This window comes from Mandrillus leucophaeus, unplaced genomic scaffold (assembly GCF_000951045.1).
Source record: "Mandrillus leucophaeus isolate KB7577 unplaced genomic scaffold, Mleu.le_1.0 Scaffold612, whole genome shotgun sequence".
Classification (NCBI taxonomy): Eukaryota; Metazoa; Chordata; class Mammalia; order Primates; family Cercopithecidae; genus Mandrillus; species Mandrillus leucophaeus.
This window is the reverse complement of record NW_012106609.1, coordinates 1,437,985-1,459,706: the sequence shown is the minus strand read 5'-3', so window position 1 is coordinate 1,459,706 and position 21,722 is coordinate 1,437,985. Positions and strand designations below refer to the sequence as shown.

The following is a 21,722-nucleotide window of genomic DNA, read 5'->3' as shown; positions in this document are numbered from 1 at the left end:
GTATTTGGTTTTCTGTTCCTGCATTAGTTTGCTAAGGATAATGGCCTCCAGCTCCATCCACAGTCCTGCAAAAGACATGCAGTCACTTTCTACCTTAAATGTGTTAAGATTTCTTGTACACTGATTTTCTCTACCATTCCATTGGCTTCCACGGGTTTATTCTTTTTTAATTTCTATACTTTAACTTCAGAAGGGCTTGGGAAATGGGAGGGTAATGTCTCTATTTAGTTTGTCTCTTTTACCAGAAGACTCTACAAGTCCATTTCTTAAATAAAAATAAGATTTATTCTTAGATTTAAGGGAAGTATAAATGTCTATTAACTCATAATTATGATTTTGTTGTTGTCCGTTTCTAATTTTCTTAGTCTAAACTTAATTTACATTCCTGTCAAAGCTTTTATTAAAGCTCTCATAAAATTCAGAATTGCATCGTCAGGGTAGGGTCCGCACAGGAAGAATTCACTGTATGAAGCTTTCATGAAAAGACTCCATGTAGAGTTGTGGGCAGGATGAAGGGAGCAAACAAGGGAATAATGAGGCACCCAGAGACCACTGACAGGAGGATACTGTTATAGTCCTGAGGGCCAAAGTAACAAGGGAAGGAGGAATGTCTAGTAGGCACTAGGACCATGGACAAGGGGCTGTCCAGCAGAAGCTGTATTACAGAGAGATATAGTTACTGTGCCGAGGCAGACAGCAGGGAAGAAATGCCAGCTTTTCTTTCCTCTGTCCTCCCAATTACTGGCAATGTTTCCCATTGCCCAGATCCAACCAGAAGCTAGTCAGCAAGAGAGCCCCACAGACGCAGTCTGTAGGGTCAGCAAGGCCAAGAATGGATTGAGAGAGTGAGGATGGAGAGCAGATAGAGAACTGGTAATAAAACCTAATGTTTTATTACAATGTAGTTCAAATATTGAAGATTTGACATTTCAGAAAACATAGGAATATTTAATGTTGGATATTATCAGGTAAAATGGTCTTAATTAAATGCCAAAAACTATTAAGAATCTTCGTTCTCATGAGTATTTTTTTGAGGGGAACAAAACCATGTAGCAGATGAGTCTAAGGATAATCAAAGCCATGATGCAAATTAGACAAGCCCAAGGGCCCTGAACATAAAATAAAATCAGAACCAAACTTCGTATTTTAAACATGGAAAATTGTTACTATAATTTAAAATCTATGTACTATGGTGTTATTAGGCAGGGTAGCGGTTATTGTTGGGTGGCAGTGACTGAGATGGAGCATGATGGGCTTTGCACGTGCTGGTAATACTATTTTTGGATCTGTGTGCTAGTTATATGGATATGCCCACATTGTGAAAAGTCATTGACTAAGTACACTTGTAATCTGGGTGTTTTGTGTGAGTATATTTCAGCAAAAATCTTTTTAAAAAATCATGGTGCGGTGAGGTGCCATGACTCACGCCTGTAATCCCAGCAGTTTGGGAGGCCAAGGCGGGCAGATCACTGGAGGTCAGGAGTTCGAGGCCAGACTGGTCAACATGGTGAAATCCCGTCTATACTAAAAACACAAAAATTAGCCAGGTGTGGTGGCAGGTGCCGTAATCCCAGCTACTTGGGAGACTGAGGCAGGAGAATCCCCTGAACCCCGGAGGTGGAGGTTGCAGTGAGCCGAGATCGCACCATTGCACTCTAGCCTGGGCGACAAGAGCGAGACTCTGTCTCCAAAAAAACAAAAAACAAAACAAAACCAAAAAGCATGGCAGCCATAAATACAACTTTAAAAAAACCTCAACTATTTCCACGTATTTTACGTCCCTCTTTAGTATACATACTAAGAACTAACAAGGATTTACTGTAACAATGATGCATATTCAACAGCCAGGAAAAGCTTATCTTAGCTTCAAAGAATTTGTGATCTGCTTGGAAAAACCAAATATGTAGATACGAAAACAAGAATATTAACAAGCAATATCTCAGGCTATGAAGAATGCCATAGTAGAAACAGGTGCAATACTGATATGTAACTGATTCCCATGGGAAGGCCTAGATAGAAACACTCCCCAAGCGGGCTCTTTCTGTTGCACATCTCTTTCTCTCTAAAACCTTAACAAAGGTCAACTAGGCCAAATGACTGTGGACCCTGCATTTAAGCCTACAATACACACAGTGCCATAAAAGCCATGAAGATTTTGAGGTCACTTCTCTTCTCTGCCCTGAAGTATTGAGTAGGGAGCCCACTCCTACCTGAAAGGGAAGAAGACAATACAAGGAAGGAGAATTGAAGGCAGAGATAGGGGAGCATAAAGGAACATGGCAGCAGGAGATTTCTGCCGAGTAGAAGACCTCTTAGTGTCAGTAAAAAGAAAGAAGTCTGTGGGTGACAGGAGCAAAGGGACCCTGCTGTCTGGCAACACCCTAGGGAGGCAGCTAAAACCTCAAAAGAAAACAGCTGTGTGTGCATCTAGTCAGACGGGCCATAGGTATCTTCACCAAAGGGTTCTGGGGCTTGACACATGGCACAGAAGCAGCAAAGATCTCTGGATCTGAAGGGAATCTTCTAGCCAAAGATGGCTGATGTCTCAGCAGTAACTCCCAACCCTAACGCTTTGGTACCGTGTAATACCTCAGAACTGTGGCACAGCTCCAGGCTGAGAAACCTCAAGAAGGTCTGCGGTTAAAAATATCCGCCAACCCGGTAAATGAGGTCTAATGTGAGAAATTCAAATCCAGAAACTTATACTTCTGATAGATCTGAGGTTTATTCAGGCCTGAGACTTATCCTTATTTTACATGTATAATATATGGATATACAACACACAGAGTTTAAAATTTCATACACAGAAAAGGAAAAATGAGAAGTACAGTGCCATTGTTTTATCTGGTTCCATCAGTGAAAGCTGCTCCCTGTGAGTTTTCTAGATAAGTACATATAGAGTCTATGCTACTAAAATAAATTACTAATACCAGCTGAAATCTGGTAATGGGATTGGGACTACTGCCATTATCCTAAATTACTCCCAGACTAGAGTACATTTAGAGCTTTTGTGTCTTTTTTTTTTTTTTTTTTTCTCTCTTAGTGTTTCTTACTCTCCTCACTACCTTTGTAGTCTGGTGGCAAATGTCTTCGCAGCTCTCCGTGCACTTGATTCTAGTCATCCTCTCTCCCTTCTCCTATTCTAATTTTCTGTTTCAAATATATCTTGGGTTGAAGAATCAGGAAACCACGCATTTAAAAACTGTACTTAAATAAACAGTCAGAGGCAGTGAGTGAAGACCCCAGCGTTCGTGAGAGTTATTCCAGTTACATCATGACCTTTTCTTTCTTTCTATCAGGTTCTTAGCTATGTTCTACACTAACAGAGAAGTTATCTTCTTGCATTCTATCATTTCAGAAGGCGCCTCAGTGATTGCTGTGGGTGGGCAAAGGGGTGGCTGAGTAGCCCCTCTCCTCTGCTTCAGTGGGAGTAGCCCTGAAGGAGTAGCTCTTCTACTACTATGGGTGCTGTTTTAGATGTCATTTAACGAGAGGATCTTACTGCTAAAACAAGTTTGAAAACCACTTTTAGAAATCTGATCTCTAGATTTGTGTAGCTCAATTGACATGTTATAGTTGCAAATTTTAAACAAAATTGCTGAAACTCCAAAATTAGAACCCATTTTCAAAAGGAAATGAAAATTACCTGAAGTAGAGGGATGAAATCCTCCTGTTCTAGAGAGCTGCAGTTGGGCTTTGCTAGAAGACAGATGAATTTAGAGGCATCATCATGATGGTTATTCAGCAACCTATAAAAGAAACAACTGCTTAGGAAGATTAGCTCCTCTGAACAAACAATGATGATAATATCAATAGTTAATTTCAGTTTCATCTGAAGGCCACTTAGATCAATAATCAAGTAAGGAATTTATATAATCAAAGGATGTTTTAGAATGATGAGCTGTCTATGACATAAGGCTGGATGCGTACTGAAGCCTATCAGACCCTCTTTCCTTCCAGTGGTCTAGCATGAAGTAATAAGGCCTTGACCTTGATGGTACAATGGAAACAGAAGGGAAGGAACAGCTGTCTAAAACATTTTCAGGAAACATTCCTCAGGACTCCAGTTACCTCATCTAGTATTCCAAGCATCCAATGGTTCAAGCTAGAAACTTGGGAGTTGTCATGAACTTCTCCCTTCCTTTTACCTCCACACCTATCAACTACCATGCTGTTTCATTTATACCAAATTTGCCCCTTTCTGTCTCCCACTGCCAATATCCATTCTTAGGCTCTTGTTTGTTGCTTGATATTTCTGAATAACACATTTGATCACGTCACTGTCCAAGTTAAAATTCTTCTGTCAAGTAGGCTAAAGTCCCAGCTTTTTTTTTTTTTGGAGACAGAGTTTTTGCCCGTCACCCAGGCTGGAGTGCAGTGGCACAATCTCAGCTCACTACAGCCTCCGCCTCCTGGGTTCAACCAATTCTCCTGCCTCAGCCTCCAGAGTAGGTGGGACTATAGGTGCATGCCATCACGCCTGGCTAGTTTTTGTATTTTTAGTAGAGATGGGGGTTTCACCATGTTGGCCAGGATGTTCTTGATCTCCTGACCTCGTGATCTGCCCACCTCGGCCTCCCAAAGTGCTGGGATTATAGGTGTGAGCCACAGCACCCGGCCTAAAGTCCCAGCTTCTTGACCTGACATAGAAGGGCCTCCAGAATCTGATCCTACCTGCTCATGTCCCCTTCTCTTAACCATTCCTGCACTTGTGGTTGCACAAATGTTCCATGCCTTCTCACACCAGGTATTTGTAAATGCTACCGTCCTACCACAATACCCTTTTCCCTTACTTCACTTTCCAGGAAATATCACTGGCCTCCTGTGTCCTTTCATGTCCTTATTATTTCTGTCATGGCTGTTCCACAGTAGCATAACCTTATTGGAATAACTCTTTTTTTTCCCCAACTTTTATTATAGGTTCAGGGGTACATGTAAGGGTTTGTTATGAAGGTATACTGAGTGATGTAGAGGTTTGGAGTATGAATGAATCCATCTCTGAGGTAGTGAGCACATACCAACAGGTAGTTTTTCAGCCCTTGCTCCCTCCATCACTACCCTTTCTTGTATTCCCCAGTGTCTACTGTTCTCATTTTTTTTTTTTTTTTTTTTAAATTTGAGACAGAGTCTCGCTCTGTTGCCTAGGTTGGAGTGCAGTGGCACGATCTTGGCTCACTGCAAGTTCTGCCCTCTGGGTTCATGCCATTCTCCTGCCTCAGCCTCTCCAGTAGCTGGGACTACAGGCGCCCGCCACCACGCTCAGCTAATTTTTTTTTTTTTTTTGGTATTTTTAGTAGAGATGGGGTTTCACTGTGTTAGCCAGGATGGTCTCTCTACCTGCCTCAGTTTCCCAAAGTGCTGGGACTACAGGCGTGAGCCACGCGCCCGGCCTGTTCTCATCTTTATGTCCAGTGTACTTGATGTTTAGCTCCCACTTATAAGTGAGAACATGTGGTATTTGGTTTTCTGTTTCTGTGAATTTGCTTAGGATAATGGTCTCCAGCTGCATCCGTGTTACTTACAAAGAACATGATTTCATTCTTTTTTGTGGCTGCTTAGTAGTCCATGGTGTACCTGTATCACAATTTCTTTATCCAGTCTACCACTGATGGGCATGGCATGTATGTTGATTTCATGTCTTTGCAATTGTGAACAGTGCTTCCATGAACATATGGGTGCATAAGTCTTTACTTATTTTTCTTTGGGTGTATACCCAGTAATGGAACTATTGGATTGAAAGGTAAACTCTCAGTTCTTTGAGAAATCTCCACAGTGCTCCATGGAGTTCAGCCATGTCCACCTCTTTAGCGAGACTGGGGAAATTTCTGTGGACTATATCCTCGTATGTTTTCCAAGTTGCGTACTCTTGCTCCTTCTCTTTCAGGAATGCCAATGAGTTATAGGTTTAGTCTCTTTACATAATCCCATATTTCTGAGAGTTTTCATTTTTTTAAATTCTTTTTTATTTTTGTTTGCCTGCATTGATTCAAAGGAGTGGTCTTTGAGTTCTGAGACTCTTTCCTCAGATTGATCTGCTCCTTTATTAATGCTTCTAGTTGTATTATGGAATTCCCGTAGTAAATTTTTCCATTCTAGAAGTTCAATTTGGTTCTTTCTTAAAATGGCTGTGTCATCTTTCAACTCTCGGATCATTTTACTGTTTTCCCTGGGTTGAGTTTCAACTTTCTCCTGTATTTCATTGAGCTTTCTTACCATTCAGATTCTGAATTCTGTCACTTCAGCTGCTTTAATTTGGTTAACAACCATTGCTGGGGAGTTAGTGAGATCATTTGGAGGTAATAACACACTCTGGTTTTTAGAATTGCCAGAATTCTTGTGCTGGTTCTTTCTCATCTGTGAGGGCAGGCGTTCCTTTATCTTTTGATGTTGCTATCCTTTGGATGGAGTTTTTTTTTTTTTACTTTATTTCCTTTGAGGGTTTGACTGTGGTGTAAGCTGAGTACAGCCAATTGGCTTTATTTCTGGATGCTTTCAGAGGGCCAAGGCTCTGTATGGGATCTTTTCTTTTCTTTTTTTTTTTTTTTTTTTTTTTTTTTTTTTTTTTTTAGACAGAGTTTCGCTCTTGTTGCCGAGGCTGGAGTGCAATGGTGTGACCTCGGCTCACTGCAACTTCCGCCTCCCAGGCTCAAACAATTTTCCCACCTCAGCCTCTGGAGTAGCTGGGATTATAGGTGCCTGTCACTATTCCTGGCTAATTTTTAGTATTTTTAGTAGAGATGGGGTTCACCATGTTGGCCAGGCTGGTCTTGAACTTTGACCTCAGGTGATCCACCCGCCTTGGCCTCCCAATGTGCTGGGATTACAATTTTCTCTTTCTTGAGACAGAGTCTGGCTCTGTCACCAAGGCTGGAGTACAATGGTGTGAACACAGCTCACTGCAGCCTCAACCTTCTGGGTTCAAGCGATCTTCCTGCCTCAGCCTCCCAAGCAGCTGGGACCAGAGGTGCATACCATCATGCCTGGCTATTTTTTTTGTAGAGACAGAGTCTCACTATGTTGCCTAGGCTGGTCTTGAACTCCTAGGCTCATGCAATCTTACTGCCTTGGCCTCCCAAAGTGCTGGGATTACAGGTATGAGTCACTGTGCCTGGCCTGTATGGGATCTTTATTTGTGGTCAGAATTCTGTACTGGGTTTTCTCAGGCAATTCATGCTAGAATTTTTTGGTGGTGTAATTCAAGCTGTAACCCAGGAGATAGCGTTTAATAGTAAGGGCTGCCAGGTAGACTGCAGGTTAGGGGTATGTCTGTGGGTGGTCTGTTCATGCAGTAGGTCAAGGGCGAGGGATCCCTGGGTAAGGCAATGCTGTCTTGGCTGTGCAGCTGGTGTGGTGCCCACAGCCTAGGTTTTTTTGGCCAGCAGACAGCAGTGAGAACTGCCCAGCTTGCGTTTCCTTGACAGGGTCTCCTGGTTACTGCCTAGAATTTGGCCCAGCCAGCTAGTTTGTCACAAGACTTCTGCACCCAGATCACTGGGCTATTAGGTGTTCCAGACTGTCAGGTTCCCTTGGGGAGAGGCTGCGGCCCAATACCTGTGCCAGCCCATCAACCCATGCCTCACTCTTCCCAGTGCTCTGAGAGTGAGGGTTCTTCCTTCACTTGAGTTCCAACCACAAGTTTCAGCTTGGCACTTCTGGACTGTGCTCTAACCCTGGGGGCCTGGGACCAGGCCGGTAGCTTTGTTCTCTGGCTCCTTGAGGTGGAGCGCCAGCTGTGCTGGGTGAGCCAAAGTGCTCCCAGGCCACCAGCAAAAGCGCTCCATTGGGGGCCACTGGCAAAAGCACTCTTGCAGGGCAGTGGAGGCTGTGCTGTGTGCCCACTCCTATGGGTGCAGTCAGACAGGGGCCCTGGGAGGGGCTGGTGGACATGGGAGTGAACGGATCAGATGTGCCCTGGTCCTGTGGGAAAGACAGCCCTGCTCTCCAGGTCTGGCAGTCAACAAAGGTTAGAGCCTTAGAGGAATATGGAGAGCCTTGGGGAAATAGATGCCTACGGTTGTGTTTTGTTGCAGCTATTCCCATGCAAAACCCTGTGGGCTCTGTACAGCCTTGAGCTCTGTCTCTGCCAGCTCTCCAATCTGTTTTCCCTGCCAACTCAAATGTCAATGGTGGCCATGGGATCTCTTGCAGCTAGGATCCCAGAGGTCCACAGTGAGGGTGGCCTGCTCTGCAGTTACTTCTTTTACCCCTTCCTTAGGAGCCATTCAGAGCCCATGCAGTGTTCTCAGTTTCCTCCCTCTTCAGCCCCAGTGACTGCATCATCTCTCCACTGACTGTCAGTGCTTTCTATTAAAAAATCTGTTCAAAGTATGCTGGTTTACTCGATATTTTGGTTTCTCTTGGTAGGAAAGGGAAGCTCTTCCTGGCTGTGTCTTCTTGGCCATCTTCACATCTTTGTCTTTTTTTTTCTTTTTTTGGAGACAGGGTATCATTCTGTTGTCAAGGCTGCGGTACAGTCTCATGATCATAGCTCACTGCAGCCTCAAAGTCCTGGGTTCAAGCAACCCTCCCACCTTAGCCTCCTAAGTAGCTAGGATTACAGGTGCAAGCCAGCAAACATGGCTTGGTGGAACTCTTTCACTAGACTGTAAGCTCTCTACAGGGTATAAAACTGTGTCTTACTTTCTTTGTATCCCAACCACCCTCAAAGCCAGAACACAATACCTGGCATACAGTTAGCATTCAACAAGTGATTAAGGAAGAAAAATAAGAAAATGTTTTTGATCAAACAGATGTATACTTCATTTGTGCTTATTAGAGCTACAGTATGATTTTTATACTTATTCTCCTTACCATTCCTTAACATGCTTAAGGCTCCTGAAGTTAAAAAAACACGTGTTTCAGAAAAAGATTCCCGCAATAGATGCTAATAGGAACCACCTCTCAGGATGAGAAAATGGGTGGGATGATCACAGTAGAAAAACAGTGAGGTCTTTCAAAAGAACTACTTTTATATATAAAACAGAATAGTAAGATACAGAAATAGCAGAGACATGACAGATGAGAGCTACTCTGAGAGGACAAAGTAAAATCAGAAATGGTCTTTTGCTATGAAATAGAAAGAAAAGGTGAATTATAATTTTCTATCAATGTTACTGGCTGGTCAACTCTATGGCAGGAGAAAAGATAAAAGTCATGAAAGCTAAAGAATGAAGGTAAGCATAGCTATTCTAAACTAGTATCTTTCAGAACTTTTAGCACAAAATATTATTTTGTTAATGGACAAATGACACATTTAGATGAAAAGATAAAAGAAAGAAAAGCATAATAAAACTGAAGCAACATTATTGATTCCATTTGAGATGAGTTCTGCCCAAAAGCTGACACTCTAGGACCTCAAAAAGAAACGCTATGGAGCAGTGTCTTTCTCCTAAAAATGTCCTGACGAAAAATGTATGTCAGAGTATAGACGTGAAATGGGCAGTGGCACAGGGAAAGGAAGTGGGATAGAACCCTTTGGAGGAGAGATACTGAGGCCTCCACCCCATGAGCAGTCTGACATGAGGGAAATTATTTCCCTATATTCTTATGATTTCTATATTTGACTTTTTGTTTTAAAGATTATGGAGAGCTACTGGAGCAAGTCAGCATATATATGTATTCTCCAAAATGTTTTAATTCTGTATCATTACCTGTTAGCAATTTTTTTGTATTTAAAAGTTTTAATATACTATACTTGAGCCCACATTGCTTTATACAAAGGGTGCAATTTGTAGAAAAAAAAATTTCAAAACTAAACACGTCTTCTCCAAGGTCAGTGTGGTAACCCACACCACCACGCTTAGCTGCTTAGTCTCCCAAAATAGCCACACTCGGGGCTCCCTTAAAGCACCCTGGCTTTTAAAAGACATTTTAAGAACTCAAAGAGGAGTTTCCACTAGAGGGCACTCAAATCATTTTAATATCTGACTGTAAAATAACAGTTTAATTTAGAGACACACTTAACTATTCATAGAATTTTTCTGATGAAAAAAAAGCTAGGGATAGTTGCTCGCGCTATATAACTTCATAAGCAATTTTCCTGCAGTTAACCACAATGGAGACTTGTACTTCATGTCTTTCCCTTGCTTTTTGCGTTTTGCAGAAATGTCTTCCTTACAGATAAAATTTAAACAATTCATCTGAATAAAAGAATACAGCTGTTGTGGTGGCGGCTGCTGATCTATTCACCAACATATACTCTTTTTAAAATTTTTAAAAAGTTTTTAAGTTCCAAGGTACATGTGCAGGATGTGCACATCTGTTACATAAACATGTGTCATGGTGGTGTGCTGCACCTGTCAATCCATCAGCTAGGTATTAAGCCCAGTATGCACTCGCTATTTTTCCTAATGCTCTCCCTTCCCTCACCCCACCTCCTGACAGGCCCCAGTGTGTGCTGTTCCCCTCCCTGTGTCCGTGTGTTCTCATTGTTCAGTTCTCATTTATGAGAACATGTTCTATCAACATACTCTTTAGTTCTAATGTAATGTATGAGGAACTTGGTGAACTTGACCTGCTGCTAGATTTTTAAAAGAATACATTTATTTATCACCTACTATATTCTCAAGCATTACCCTATTAAGGGCTTTTAGCTGAAATGAAGAAATCAGAAAGAATCTGTCTGTTCAATCTGTTGTTATTGTAGGTTGACATTAAATAATAATAACAATAGGTGAGTAGCATTTCCCAATAGTTTACCAGGAAGGATATTTAGCTCAGAAAAGGCAAGAAGAACATGCATAACAAGGGTGCTAATCAGTTAAAAGAGGCAGAAGGGGCAAGCTGTGATACTTAGCTAAGATGTATAAATATACCAAGAAATAACTCCTAAAGAAGGGAGAAAAAAGAGATAAAGAAGAAAGATATTGGGTTTGAATTCAAGATAATTTGTCAGAATGTTAGAATCCAGGAAAAGCTTGATAAATATACTAGTCCTTTGTTTACTTAACTGGGGCTTTCAAAAAGTAATGATTAAAATCTATTAGAATTCAGTATTTCTAATAAATCAACTAGATATAATTCCAAATTGGATCATATGGGAATGAAAATGTATTTCTCATGTGACACATCTGATTTGTCCCCCTTAAAGGGGATTTCTTATTTGCTTCTATTTCACTGCTGCCGGATTCAAATCCCGAGACCCAAATTTAACAAGTAAAACTGGCTGGGTGTGGGGTTCACACCTGTAATCACAGCACTTTGGGCAGCTGAGCTCGGAGGATTGCTCAAGGCCAGGAGTTTCTGACCAGTCTGGGCAACAGAGTGAGATCCAGTTGCTATAAAAAATTAGCCAGGTGTGGCGGTACATGCCTGTAGTCCTAGCTACTTAGGAGGCTGAGGTAGGACGATCACTTGAGCCCAGGAGTTTGAGGCTGCAGTGAGCTATGACTGGGTCTCTGCACACTAGCCTGTGCAAAAGAGTGACACTCTGTCTCAAAAAAACAAAAATAAAAAACAAACAAGAAAACCCAAGTAAAACTTATCAAATAGTTTTTAAAGAAAGATTTCTGCAGATCTGCTTTACTGTTTTTTAAAGAGGTTAGATAAAGGCTTGTGGCAAATAACTTGTGTGTGGGTAACAATGGTTATAAATCATTGAATTTTCTTTGTTGATATAAAGGGTAAAGGGAAAATGAATAAATAAATAAAGTAGGTGACCTTTAGAAAGCATGTCATGACGGTCACACAATTCTTTGCCTAGCCGCAGAGTGACTGCTCACATACTTACTTTCTCCACATGTCAATGAATGACTGTGATGTCACAAATCCTGTCTTCTCTCCCCCTGCAGCCCTGAACATGGGGGCTTTCCAATAGAGAGGACAGCCACAGACCTGCAAATATAAAACACATACAGGGTAAGCCAAGAGGGAATGAAGAGATGACATGGCCAAAGAAAAGGTCTTTGTGGCTTTTACCCTTCATGCCACAGTGGCTGGAAGAGCCCTCAGGAGAACAAAACGGGAGCATAGGCAAATACATCAACTAGGGTAGATTCAGAGAGAGGCCGAGGGGAAACAAAATAAGAGGAGAGAACATGTTTAATGAAGAAAATGGAAATCCATTTACGTTTTCTCCAACTTCATTTAAGGTGATTCCCTCCTCCAACCTGACAGCTAAAGCAACCAGCATCCCTTCCCACCATTTTTTTTTTTTCTGTTTTGAGACAGAGTCATGCCTCTGTTGCCCAGGCTGGAATGCAGTAACACAATCTCAGCTCACTGCAACCTCCGCCTCCTAGGTTTGAGCAATTCTCCTGCCTCAGCCTCCTGAGTAGCTGGGATTACAAGTGCCCACCACCACACCTGGCAAATTTTTGTATTTTTAGTAGAGATGGAATTTCACCATGTTGGCCAGGCTGGTCTTGAACTTCTGATCTCAAATGATCCACCTGCCTCAGCCTCCCAAAGTGCTGGGATTACAGGCGTGAGCCACCACACTTGGCTTACCACTCTTAGAAATTTACTACCTTCTAGAAAGAAAAAGAAATGACTGAATGTCATAGTTGTATACATGTCCTTCATTCATTCCAAACACAGCCACCTTTATTACTTGGTCACTTGGTGTTAATATTCCACTACCTATCTCCTTCTCTCTCCTTTGCCTATTATGTTATTAAGTCCTAGGTTCAAGAAGAACCAGAAAATCCTAGACTGCTCAAGAAAACAGCTATTATATCTATTTAAATGGCTCTAATTCAGGTAAAAGATGAAAGGTAAAATGCTATCATTTATTTATCTATTAGAGGCTACCACAAATGATTACAAAGCCTTAGGAAAGAATGGGAATGAAATAAAACAATTTTAGTACCCTAAAAGGTATTGATTTTTCTCCATAAAAAAGCTCTTCCTTTCAATTAAAAAAAACTGAAGGAGAAAAAATTCTCTAGGAAAAAGGGAGGTAAATTTAGTAAGAACTCTCTTTCTTATGAGAGTAAAATGACAATTTCTTTTTAATTGAAAGGAAGAGGTCCCCAACCCCCAGGCCATGGACACATGGACAGGTACCAGTCCGTGACCTGTTAGGAACTGGGCCAGACGGCAGGAGGTGAAGGGCGGGTGAATGAGCAGTACCACCTGAGCTCCACCTCCTGTCAGACCAGTGGCAGCATCAGATTCTTATAGGAGAGTGAACCCTATTGTGAACTGTGCATGCAAGGGATCTAGGTTGTGCACGCTAAGACACGCCTGACGATCTGAGGCAGAACAATTTCATCCTGATGCTATCCCCCACTCTACCCACATCCATGGAGAAACAGTCTTCCACAAAGCTAGTCCCTGGTGCCAAAAAGGTTGGGGACCACTTCTATAAGCAACAATACAATCCTTACTACTAGCAAAGATAGTCTCCAAATTATCTCAATTTCTACATACACAGAAAACGTATTCCCAAATGTGGAACTCTTCAACAAGTCACATTTTGTTATGAGATATATATATCATTATTCACATTAGACCCAGAATCTGTTGCAGCCTCATCATTATACAGAGGAAAAGCCTCTCCTCTGGAGGAAGACTAGATGTGCATCCACATTAGGCTTAGGTGAAGCCACTCCTGGTGTGAGGCCTCAGTGCACAGGGGACCCCCATAGGAGCCTGAGGAGTACCTAGTCTGACATTAGTTACCCTGAAAGAACACCCAGGCTGCTGGGTTCATGGAGATATGGAAGGCAAGATTCAAGACAAGGGAGGTAAGGACAGGGCAGAAATAAGAGGTTGCTGCTGCCGGGGCCACTAAAGCATGTCTGCAAACAGAGTAGAATTTAAGATTTTTTAAGTCTAGAGGTTGAATACCTCATACCTCCACTGGGGTCAAGAATGAGGGAAAGGTGTTGCTTAGCAACCATGTGATTTTGTTTATTGTATAAATAATGATTGCCAAGGTACAAAGCTCACAATTGATATACTTTGGCTGTATAAGCTGTTGAATCCATTTTCCCCAATCCCAGACTCTCCTTTCATGCAGAATGGTGGTTTGCCAAGAAAATGCTCTTAGACAGTCTTAGTGATAGGCTAATGGCAACCACTGGGAAAGAATCGTCTGTATCATGGAGGCAGGGTGAACGAGCCACAAACAGAAGGTGTGTGGAGACGCTGGAACCGGCTTACCAAAGTGCTTCAAACTCCCACCATTAGAGTCACTCAAGAATTTTTCAGAATTGGAGGGATCAGGAATCTTCTAACTTCCTGATCAGAAACACTTCCAGGGGCTGTGTGCTTACTATCTTCTGTGGGGTAACTTCCACTAACTAAGCAAATTTCATTCTCTTACAGTCTTTTCTCCAGAAGACTCCTGTTAAAATGGATATACATCAGCTCAAAAGGAGGAGTAAGTCTCTGAAGGTTAATAAACTTATTATGACCCAAACGCAAAATCCTCAGAGACAGGGTATAGAACAAAGATGTTCTGAAGTAGACTGGAAAAGGTCAGCCTATTGTTCTTATACCGGGGTACAATGAGTAGCCAAGTGTTAAACAGCAGGAGGGTATTACGCCCTTGGAAAAATGACAAAGGGAAAAAATGGGAAAGGCAGAATGGTCAGGGCTGTGGACATTACACTCTGACTATTAAAAAAAACTATGCTAGCCTGCATCTGCTTAAAAATCAAAGATTTAAGATCAAAGGAGCCAGGAGATCAATAAGAACTTAAACAGTAAATGGCATTAATCTGAAGGCAAGAGAATGGCACTTTTATTAACGAAAAGAGAACAAGCTTCTTCTTTTTTTTTTTTTTTTTTTAACAAAGAAAGAGAGTGGATAGCAAGTGGGTACACACAGAAATACAGAAAATGGATTTAGGAAACTTACTTTAAGAGGAGGAGGTGAGAGTCAATATGTGGTAATCAAAGTTGCTAGAGCAAAGAAAACTTGATTAACACCTACGGTTTGATCTAAGAATGGCCAACAAAACAAATAATCCAAAGCAAGGTTGTCTAATGATACACACAGGAGAGGATGATTACCCAATATTTGTAATCTTCTTTTAACAATTTAAGATGTCTCAGGTTTATAATTTCATCTGGCCCTCAGGTGATCCTCATGTAGACGAGAGCAGTTATTTTTTTAATCCCATTTTGCAGATGAAGAAATTCAGACACAGAGAGGCTACCTTCCAGGCTATAGGTGTGACGGGTAAAGATGGTGCTATGTCAGCCAGAAGACAGGAGCTGCAGGGCTTTGTCTGGTTCAGAAAAGAGTCTTATTCTTCTTCCTCAACTTTCTGCTAGAAGTTAAAACTCCATGATGAATCCTTTGGCCCAGTCTCTGAAAAATGCATTTCTTACTATTTCTCTGTTTCTGTTTCTATGTTGCTTTCATTTCTCTGAGATTCATTCCCTATTCACTTCTTCTCTATCATTACTTAAAGCTGTAGAAAAACGTACAAACTACACACTGAGAATTTAACCAGATGTGAGCATTAAGTTCTTCAGGGCTGTTTGAGGTCTAAGATGAATGAGCTAAACTTTACCAACAGATGCAGATTTCATAAACACAGAGTTTTCTAGGCACTTAAAAACAGATCCCAGTCTTTATAGCTACACTTGAGTGCCACTAAGACTAGGCGGCAAACTCAAGCTGGTCTTCCAAATAACTTTATAAACTACAAGAATCCATAACAACATTCATTTATTGCTCTAACAAACTCTCTCCTCCTTACTCCTTAAAGGTTGCCTCTCTTCTCCTTTTCCTATGCCAACCTATCATAAGAATATGAACAGTAAGTGCTGGAGACACAGAGCTCACTGCCTGGTACCAAAAAAGACTTGCATGCATAGTAAAGAACTGTTGAAAATAAGGATGACTTAGTGAGTACTAACAGACTGCAATAGCCAAGTAAAAGCTAAATTAAAAGACAATTAGGAGTAACAAAAAGTCTCTGAGGACTGAAGCGATCATGGTGGACCGGACGCAGGACTAGACTGCAGCTCCAACTTGGGACAGAGAGAGCAGTGTGTGAAAGATTGCATTGTGAATTTTTGCTCCAGAACTACTGCAAGAATAAATCAGGAAACCTGAGAGGACCCACAGACCCCCTGAAGGAAGCAGACCGCTCCTGTAGGACCCAAGAGACACTCCAAATACTGTGCTGGTATCCACGCTGAGAGACCCACAGAGGGTTCACATCACAGGACGCTGTGCAGACAACCCCCAGTACCAGCCCAGAGCCTGGACTTGCTGGGTGGCTAGATCCAGAAGAGAGATAACAATCACTACATCTTGGCTCTCAGGAAGCCACATCCATAGGAAAAGAGGGAGAGTACTACATCAAGGGAACACCCCGTGGGACAAACGAATCTGACCAACAGCCTTCAGTCCTAGACCTTCCCTCTGACAGAGCCTACCCATACGAGAAGGAACCAGAAAACCAACTCTGGTTATATGACAAAACAAGGTTCTTTAATACCCCCAAAAATCACACTAGCTCACCAGCAATGGACCCAAACCAAGAAGAAATCCCTGATTTACCTGAAAAAGAATTTAGGAGGTTAGTTATTAAGCTTATCAGGGAGGCACCAGAGAAAGGCGAAGCCCGATGTAAGGAAATCCAAAAAACGATAAAAGTGAAGGGAGAAATATTCAAGGAAACAGCATAAATAAAAAACAATCAAAACTTTAGGAAACAATGGACACACTTACAGAAATGCAAAATGCTCTGGAAAGTCTCAGCAATGGAACTGAACAAGCAGAAGAAAGAAATTCGGAGCTCAAAGACAAAGTCTTCAAATTAACCCAATCCAACAAAGACAAAGAAAAAAAGAAAATATAAACAAAGCCTCCAAGGAGTCAAGGATTATGTTAAATGACCAAATCTAAGATCGACTGGTGTTCCTGAGGAAGAAGAGAAACCTAAGTTTGGAAAACATACTTGGGAGAATAATTGAGGAAAACTTCCCTGGCCTCGCTAGAGACCTAGACATCCAAATACAAGAAGCACAAAGAATACCTGGGAAATTAATCACAAAAAGATCACTGCCTAGGCACACTGTCATCAGGTAATCTAAAGTTAAGATAAAGGAAAGAATCTTCAGAGTGGTGACACAAAAGTACCAGGTAACCTATAAAGGAAAACCTACCAGGTTAATAGCAGATTTCTCAGCAGAACCCTACAAGCTAGAAGGAACTACGGCCCTATCTTCAGCCTCCTCAAACAAAACAATTATCAGTTATCAAAAAAAAAAAAAAAAAAAGCCAAGAATTTTGTATCCAGCAAAACTAAACTTCGTATATGAAGAAAAGAGTCTTTTTCAGAAAAAGAAATGCTGAGAGAATTTGCCACTACCAAGCCACCACTACAAGAACTGCTAAAAGGAGCTCTAAATCTTGAAACAAATCCTGGAAACACATCAACACAGAACCTCTTTAAAGCATAAATCCCAGAGGACCTATAAAACAAAAATGCAATTTAAAAAACAAAATAAAAAAACCAAGGTATACAGGAAACAAATAGCATGATGAATGGAATGGTACCTCATATCTCAATATTAACACTGAATATAAATGGTCTAAATGCTCCACTTAAAAGATAAAGAATTGTAGAATTGATAAGAATTCACCAACCAATTATCTGCTGCCTTCAAGAGACTCACCTAACACATAAAGACTTGCACAAACTTAAGGGTGGAAAAAGACATTTCAGGCAAATGGACACCAAAAGCGAGCAGGAGTAGCTATTCTTATAACAGATAAAACAAACTTTAAAGCAACAACAGTTAAAAAAGACAAACAGGAACATTATATAATGATAAAAGGCCTTTTCCAACAGGAAAATATCACAATCCTAAACATATATGCACTAACACTGGAGCTCCCAAGTTTATAAAACAATTACTAATAGACCTAACAAATGAGATAGACAGTAACACAACAAGAGTGGGGGACTTCAATACTCCACTGACAGCACTAGACAGGTCATCAAGACAGAAAGTCAATAAAGAAACAATAGATTTAAACTATACCCTGGAACAAATGGACTTAATAGATATATACAGAACATTCCATCCAACAACTGCAGAATATGCATTCTATTCAACAGCGCATGGAACTTTTTCCAAGACAGACCACAGAAGAGGCCACAAAACGAGCCTCAATACATTTAAGAAACCTGAAATTATATCAAGCACTCTCTCAGACCATAGTGGAATAAAACCTGAAATCAACTCCAAAAGGAAGCCTCAAAACCATGCAAATACATGGAAATTAAATAACTTGCTCCTGAATGATCACTGGGTCAAAAATGAAATCAAGATGGAAATTTAAAAAATTATTCAAACTGAATGACAACAGTGACACAACCTATCAAACCCTCTGGGACACAGCAAAGGCAATGCTAAGAGAGAAGTTCATAGCCCTAAATGCCTACATCAAAAAGTCTGGGCTGGGCGCAGTGGCTCACGCCCATCATCCCAGCACTTCGGGAGGCTGAGGTGGGCGGATCATGAGGTCAAGAGATCGAGACCATCCTAGCCAACACGATGAAACCCCGTCTCTATTAAAAAATACAAAAATTAGCTGGGTGTGGTTGTGCGCACCTATAGTCCCAGCTACTCAGGAGGCTGACGCAGGAGAATCACTTGAACCCAGGAGGTGGCGGCTGCAGTGAGCCAAGATTGCGCCACTGCACTCCCACCTGGTGACAGAGAGAGATTCTGTCTCAAAAAAAAAAAAAAAAAAGCCTGAAAGAGCACAAACAGACAATCCAAGGTCACACCTCAAGGAATTAGAGAAACAAGAACGGAAGAAACCAAATCCAAACCCAGCAGAAGAAAGGAAATGACCAGGATCAGAGCCGAACTAAATGAGATTGAAAAAAATAATAGAAAAGATAAATGAAACAAAAAGCTAGTTCTTTGAAAAGATAAATAAAATTGATAGACCATTAGCAAGATTAACCAAGAAAAGAAGAGAGAAAATCCAAGTAATCTCAATAAGAAACAAAACAGGAGATATTACGACTGACACCATAGAAATACAAAAGATCATTCAAGGTTACTATGAACACCTTTATGCACATAAACTAGAAAACCTAGAAGACATGGATAAATTCCTGGAAAGATACAACCCTTCTAGCTTAAATCAGGAAGAATTAGATACCGTGAAGAGACCAGTAACGAGCAGTGATACTGAAATGGTAACTTAAAAATTACCAACAAAAAGAAGTCCAGGACAGATGGATTCACAGCAGAATTCTACCAGATATTCAAAGAAGAATTGGTACCAATCCTACTGACACTATTCCACAAGACAGAGAAACAGGGAACCCTCCCTAATTCATTCTATGTAGCCGGCATCACCCTAATATCAAAACCAGGAAAGGATATAACCAACCAACCAACCAACCAAACAAAACCTACAGACCAATATCCCTGATGAACATAGATGCTAAAATCCTTAACTAAATACTAGCTAACTGAATCTAACAACATATCAAAAAGATAATCCACCATGATCAAGTGGGTTTCATAACAGGGATGCAGGGATAGCTTAACATATGCAAGTTGATAAATGTGATACACCACATAAACAGAATTAAAAACCAAAATCACATGATCATCTCGATAAATGGAGAAAAAGCATTTGACAAAATCCAGCATCCCTTTATGAAGTCCTAGTCAGAGCAATCAAGAGAAAGAAATAAAGGGCACCCATATCAATAAAGAGGAAGTTGGCCGGGCGTGGTGGTTCACGCCTGTAATCCCAGCACTTTGGGAGGCTGAGGCAGGTGGATCATGAGGTCAGGAGATCGAGACCATCCTGGCTAACACGGTGAAACCCTGTCTCTACCAAAAATACAAAAGATAAGCCGGCATGGTGGCAGGCGCCTGTAGTCCCAGCTACTTGGGAGGCGGAGGCAGGAGATGGCGTGAACCCAGGAGGCAGAGCTTGCAGTTTGCAGTGAGCCGAGATCGAGACACTGCACTCCAGTCTGGGCAAGACTCCGTCTCAAAAATAAAACAACAACAACAACAACAACAACAACAAAAAAAAAACAAAAATAAAGAGGAAGTCAATTTCTCGCTGTTTGCTGATGATATGATTATTTATCCAGAAGATCCTAAGAACTCCTCCAGAAAACTCCTGAAACTGATAAAATAATTCAGCAAAGTTTTCGAATACACAATTAATGTACACAAATCAGTAGCTCTTCTATACAACAACAGTGAGCAAGCTGAGTATCAAATCAAAAACTCGATCCCTTTTACAACAGCTGCAAAAAAAAAACCCAAAAAACAAACAAACAAACAAAAACATACTTAGCAATACACCTAACCAAGGGGGTGAAAGACCTCTACAAGGAAAACTACAAACCACTGCTGAAAGAAATCACAGATGACACAAACAAATGGAAACACATACTATGCTCATGGATGGGTAGAATCAATATTGTGAAAATGACCATTCTGCCAAAAGCAATCTACAGACTCAATGCAATTCCCATCACAATTCCTATCAAAATACCACCAACATTCTTCACAGAATTAGAAAAAAAACTATTCTAAAATTCATATGGAACCAAAAAAGAGCCTGCATGGCCAATGCAAGACTAGGAAAAAAGAATAAATCTGGAGGCATCACATTACCTGATTTCAAACTATACTATAAGGCCACAGTCATCAAAACAGCATGGTACTGTTATAAAAATAGGCACATAGACAGTGGAAAAGAATAGAGAACCCAGAGATAAAGCCAAATACAGCCAACTGATCTTTGACAAAGTAAACAAAAACACAAAGTAGGGAAAGCATACCCTTTTCAACAAATAGTGCTGGGATAATTGGCTAGTCACATGTAGGAGAATGAAACTGGATCCTCATCTGTCACCTTTTACAAAAATCAACTCAAGATGGATTAAGGACTTAAATCTAAGACCTGAAACTATAAAAATTCTAGAAGATAACACTGGGTAAACCCTTCTAGACATTGGCTTGGACAAAGATTTTATGACGAAGAACCCAAAAGCAAATGTAATAAAAACAAAGATAAATTGCTAGGACTTAAAGAGGTTTTGCACAGTGAAAGGAACAGTCAGCAAGTAAACAGACAACCCACAGAGTGGGAAAAAGTCTTCACGATCTATACATCTGACAAAGGACTAATATCCAGAATCTACAATGAACTCATAACAACAAGAAAAAAAAATCCCATCAAAAAGTGGGCTAATGACATGAATAGACAATTCTCAAAAGAAGATATACAAATGGCCAATAAACATATAAAAAATGCTCAATGTCACTAATGATCAGGGAAACGCAAATCAAAACCACAATGCAATACCACCTTACCCCTGCAAAACAAAACAAAAAACCCAAAAACAAACAAACAAAAAAACCAGTAGATGTTGGCACGGCTGCAGTGAAGAGGGAACACTTCCACACTGCTGGTGGGAATGTAAACTAGTACAACCACAATGGAAAACAGTGTGGAGATTCTTTAAAGAACTAAAAGTAGAACTACCATTTGATCCTGCAATCCCACTACTGGGTATCTACTCAGAGGAAAAGAAGTCACTGTAAAAAAAGATATTTGTACATGCATGTTTATAGCAGCACAATTCGCAATTGCAAAAACGTGGAACCAACCCAATGCCCATCAATCAACAAATGGATATACAAACTGTGCTCTGTGTGTGTGTGTGTGTGTGTACGATGGAATACTACTCAGCCATAAAAAGGAATGAATTAATGGCATTCACAGTGACCAGGATGAGATTGGAGACTATTTCATG

At 40.9% G+C, this 21,722-nt stretch overlaps 1 protein-coding gene across 2 annotated transcripts in view; it reads right to left on the bottom strand.

Annotated features, from left to right (window-relative positions):
* PPP2R3A (protein phosphatase 2, regulatory subunit B'', alpha) overlaps positions 1–21,722 on the bottom strand; it is a 154,564-nt gene that overhangs the window by 100,241 nt on the left and 32,601 nt on the right. For both annotated transcript variants that reach the window (XM_012000025.1, XM_012000026.1), the window contains exons 3-4: positions 11,729–11,832; positions 3,647–3,749 (exon numbers count right to left, since the gene is read on the bottom strand). In XM_012000025.1, coding sequence (XP_011855415.1) covers positions 3,647–3,749; positions 11,729–11,832 — 207 coding nt within the window. The remainder of the gene's footprint in view (positions 1–3,646; positions 3,750–11,728; positions 11,833–21,722) is intronic.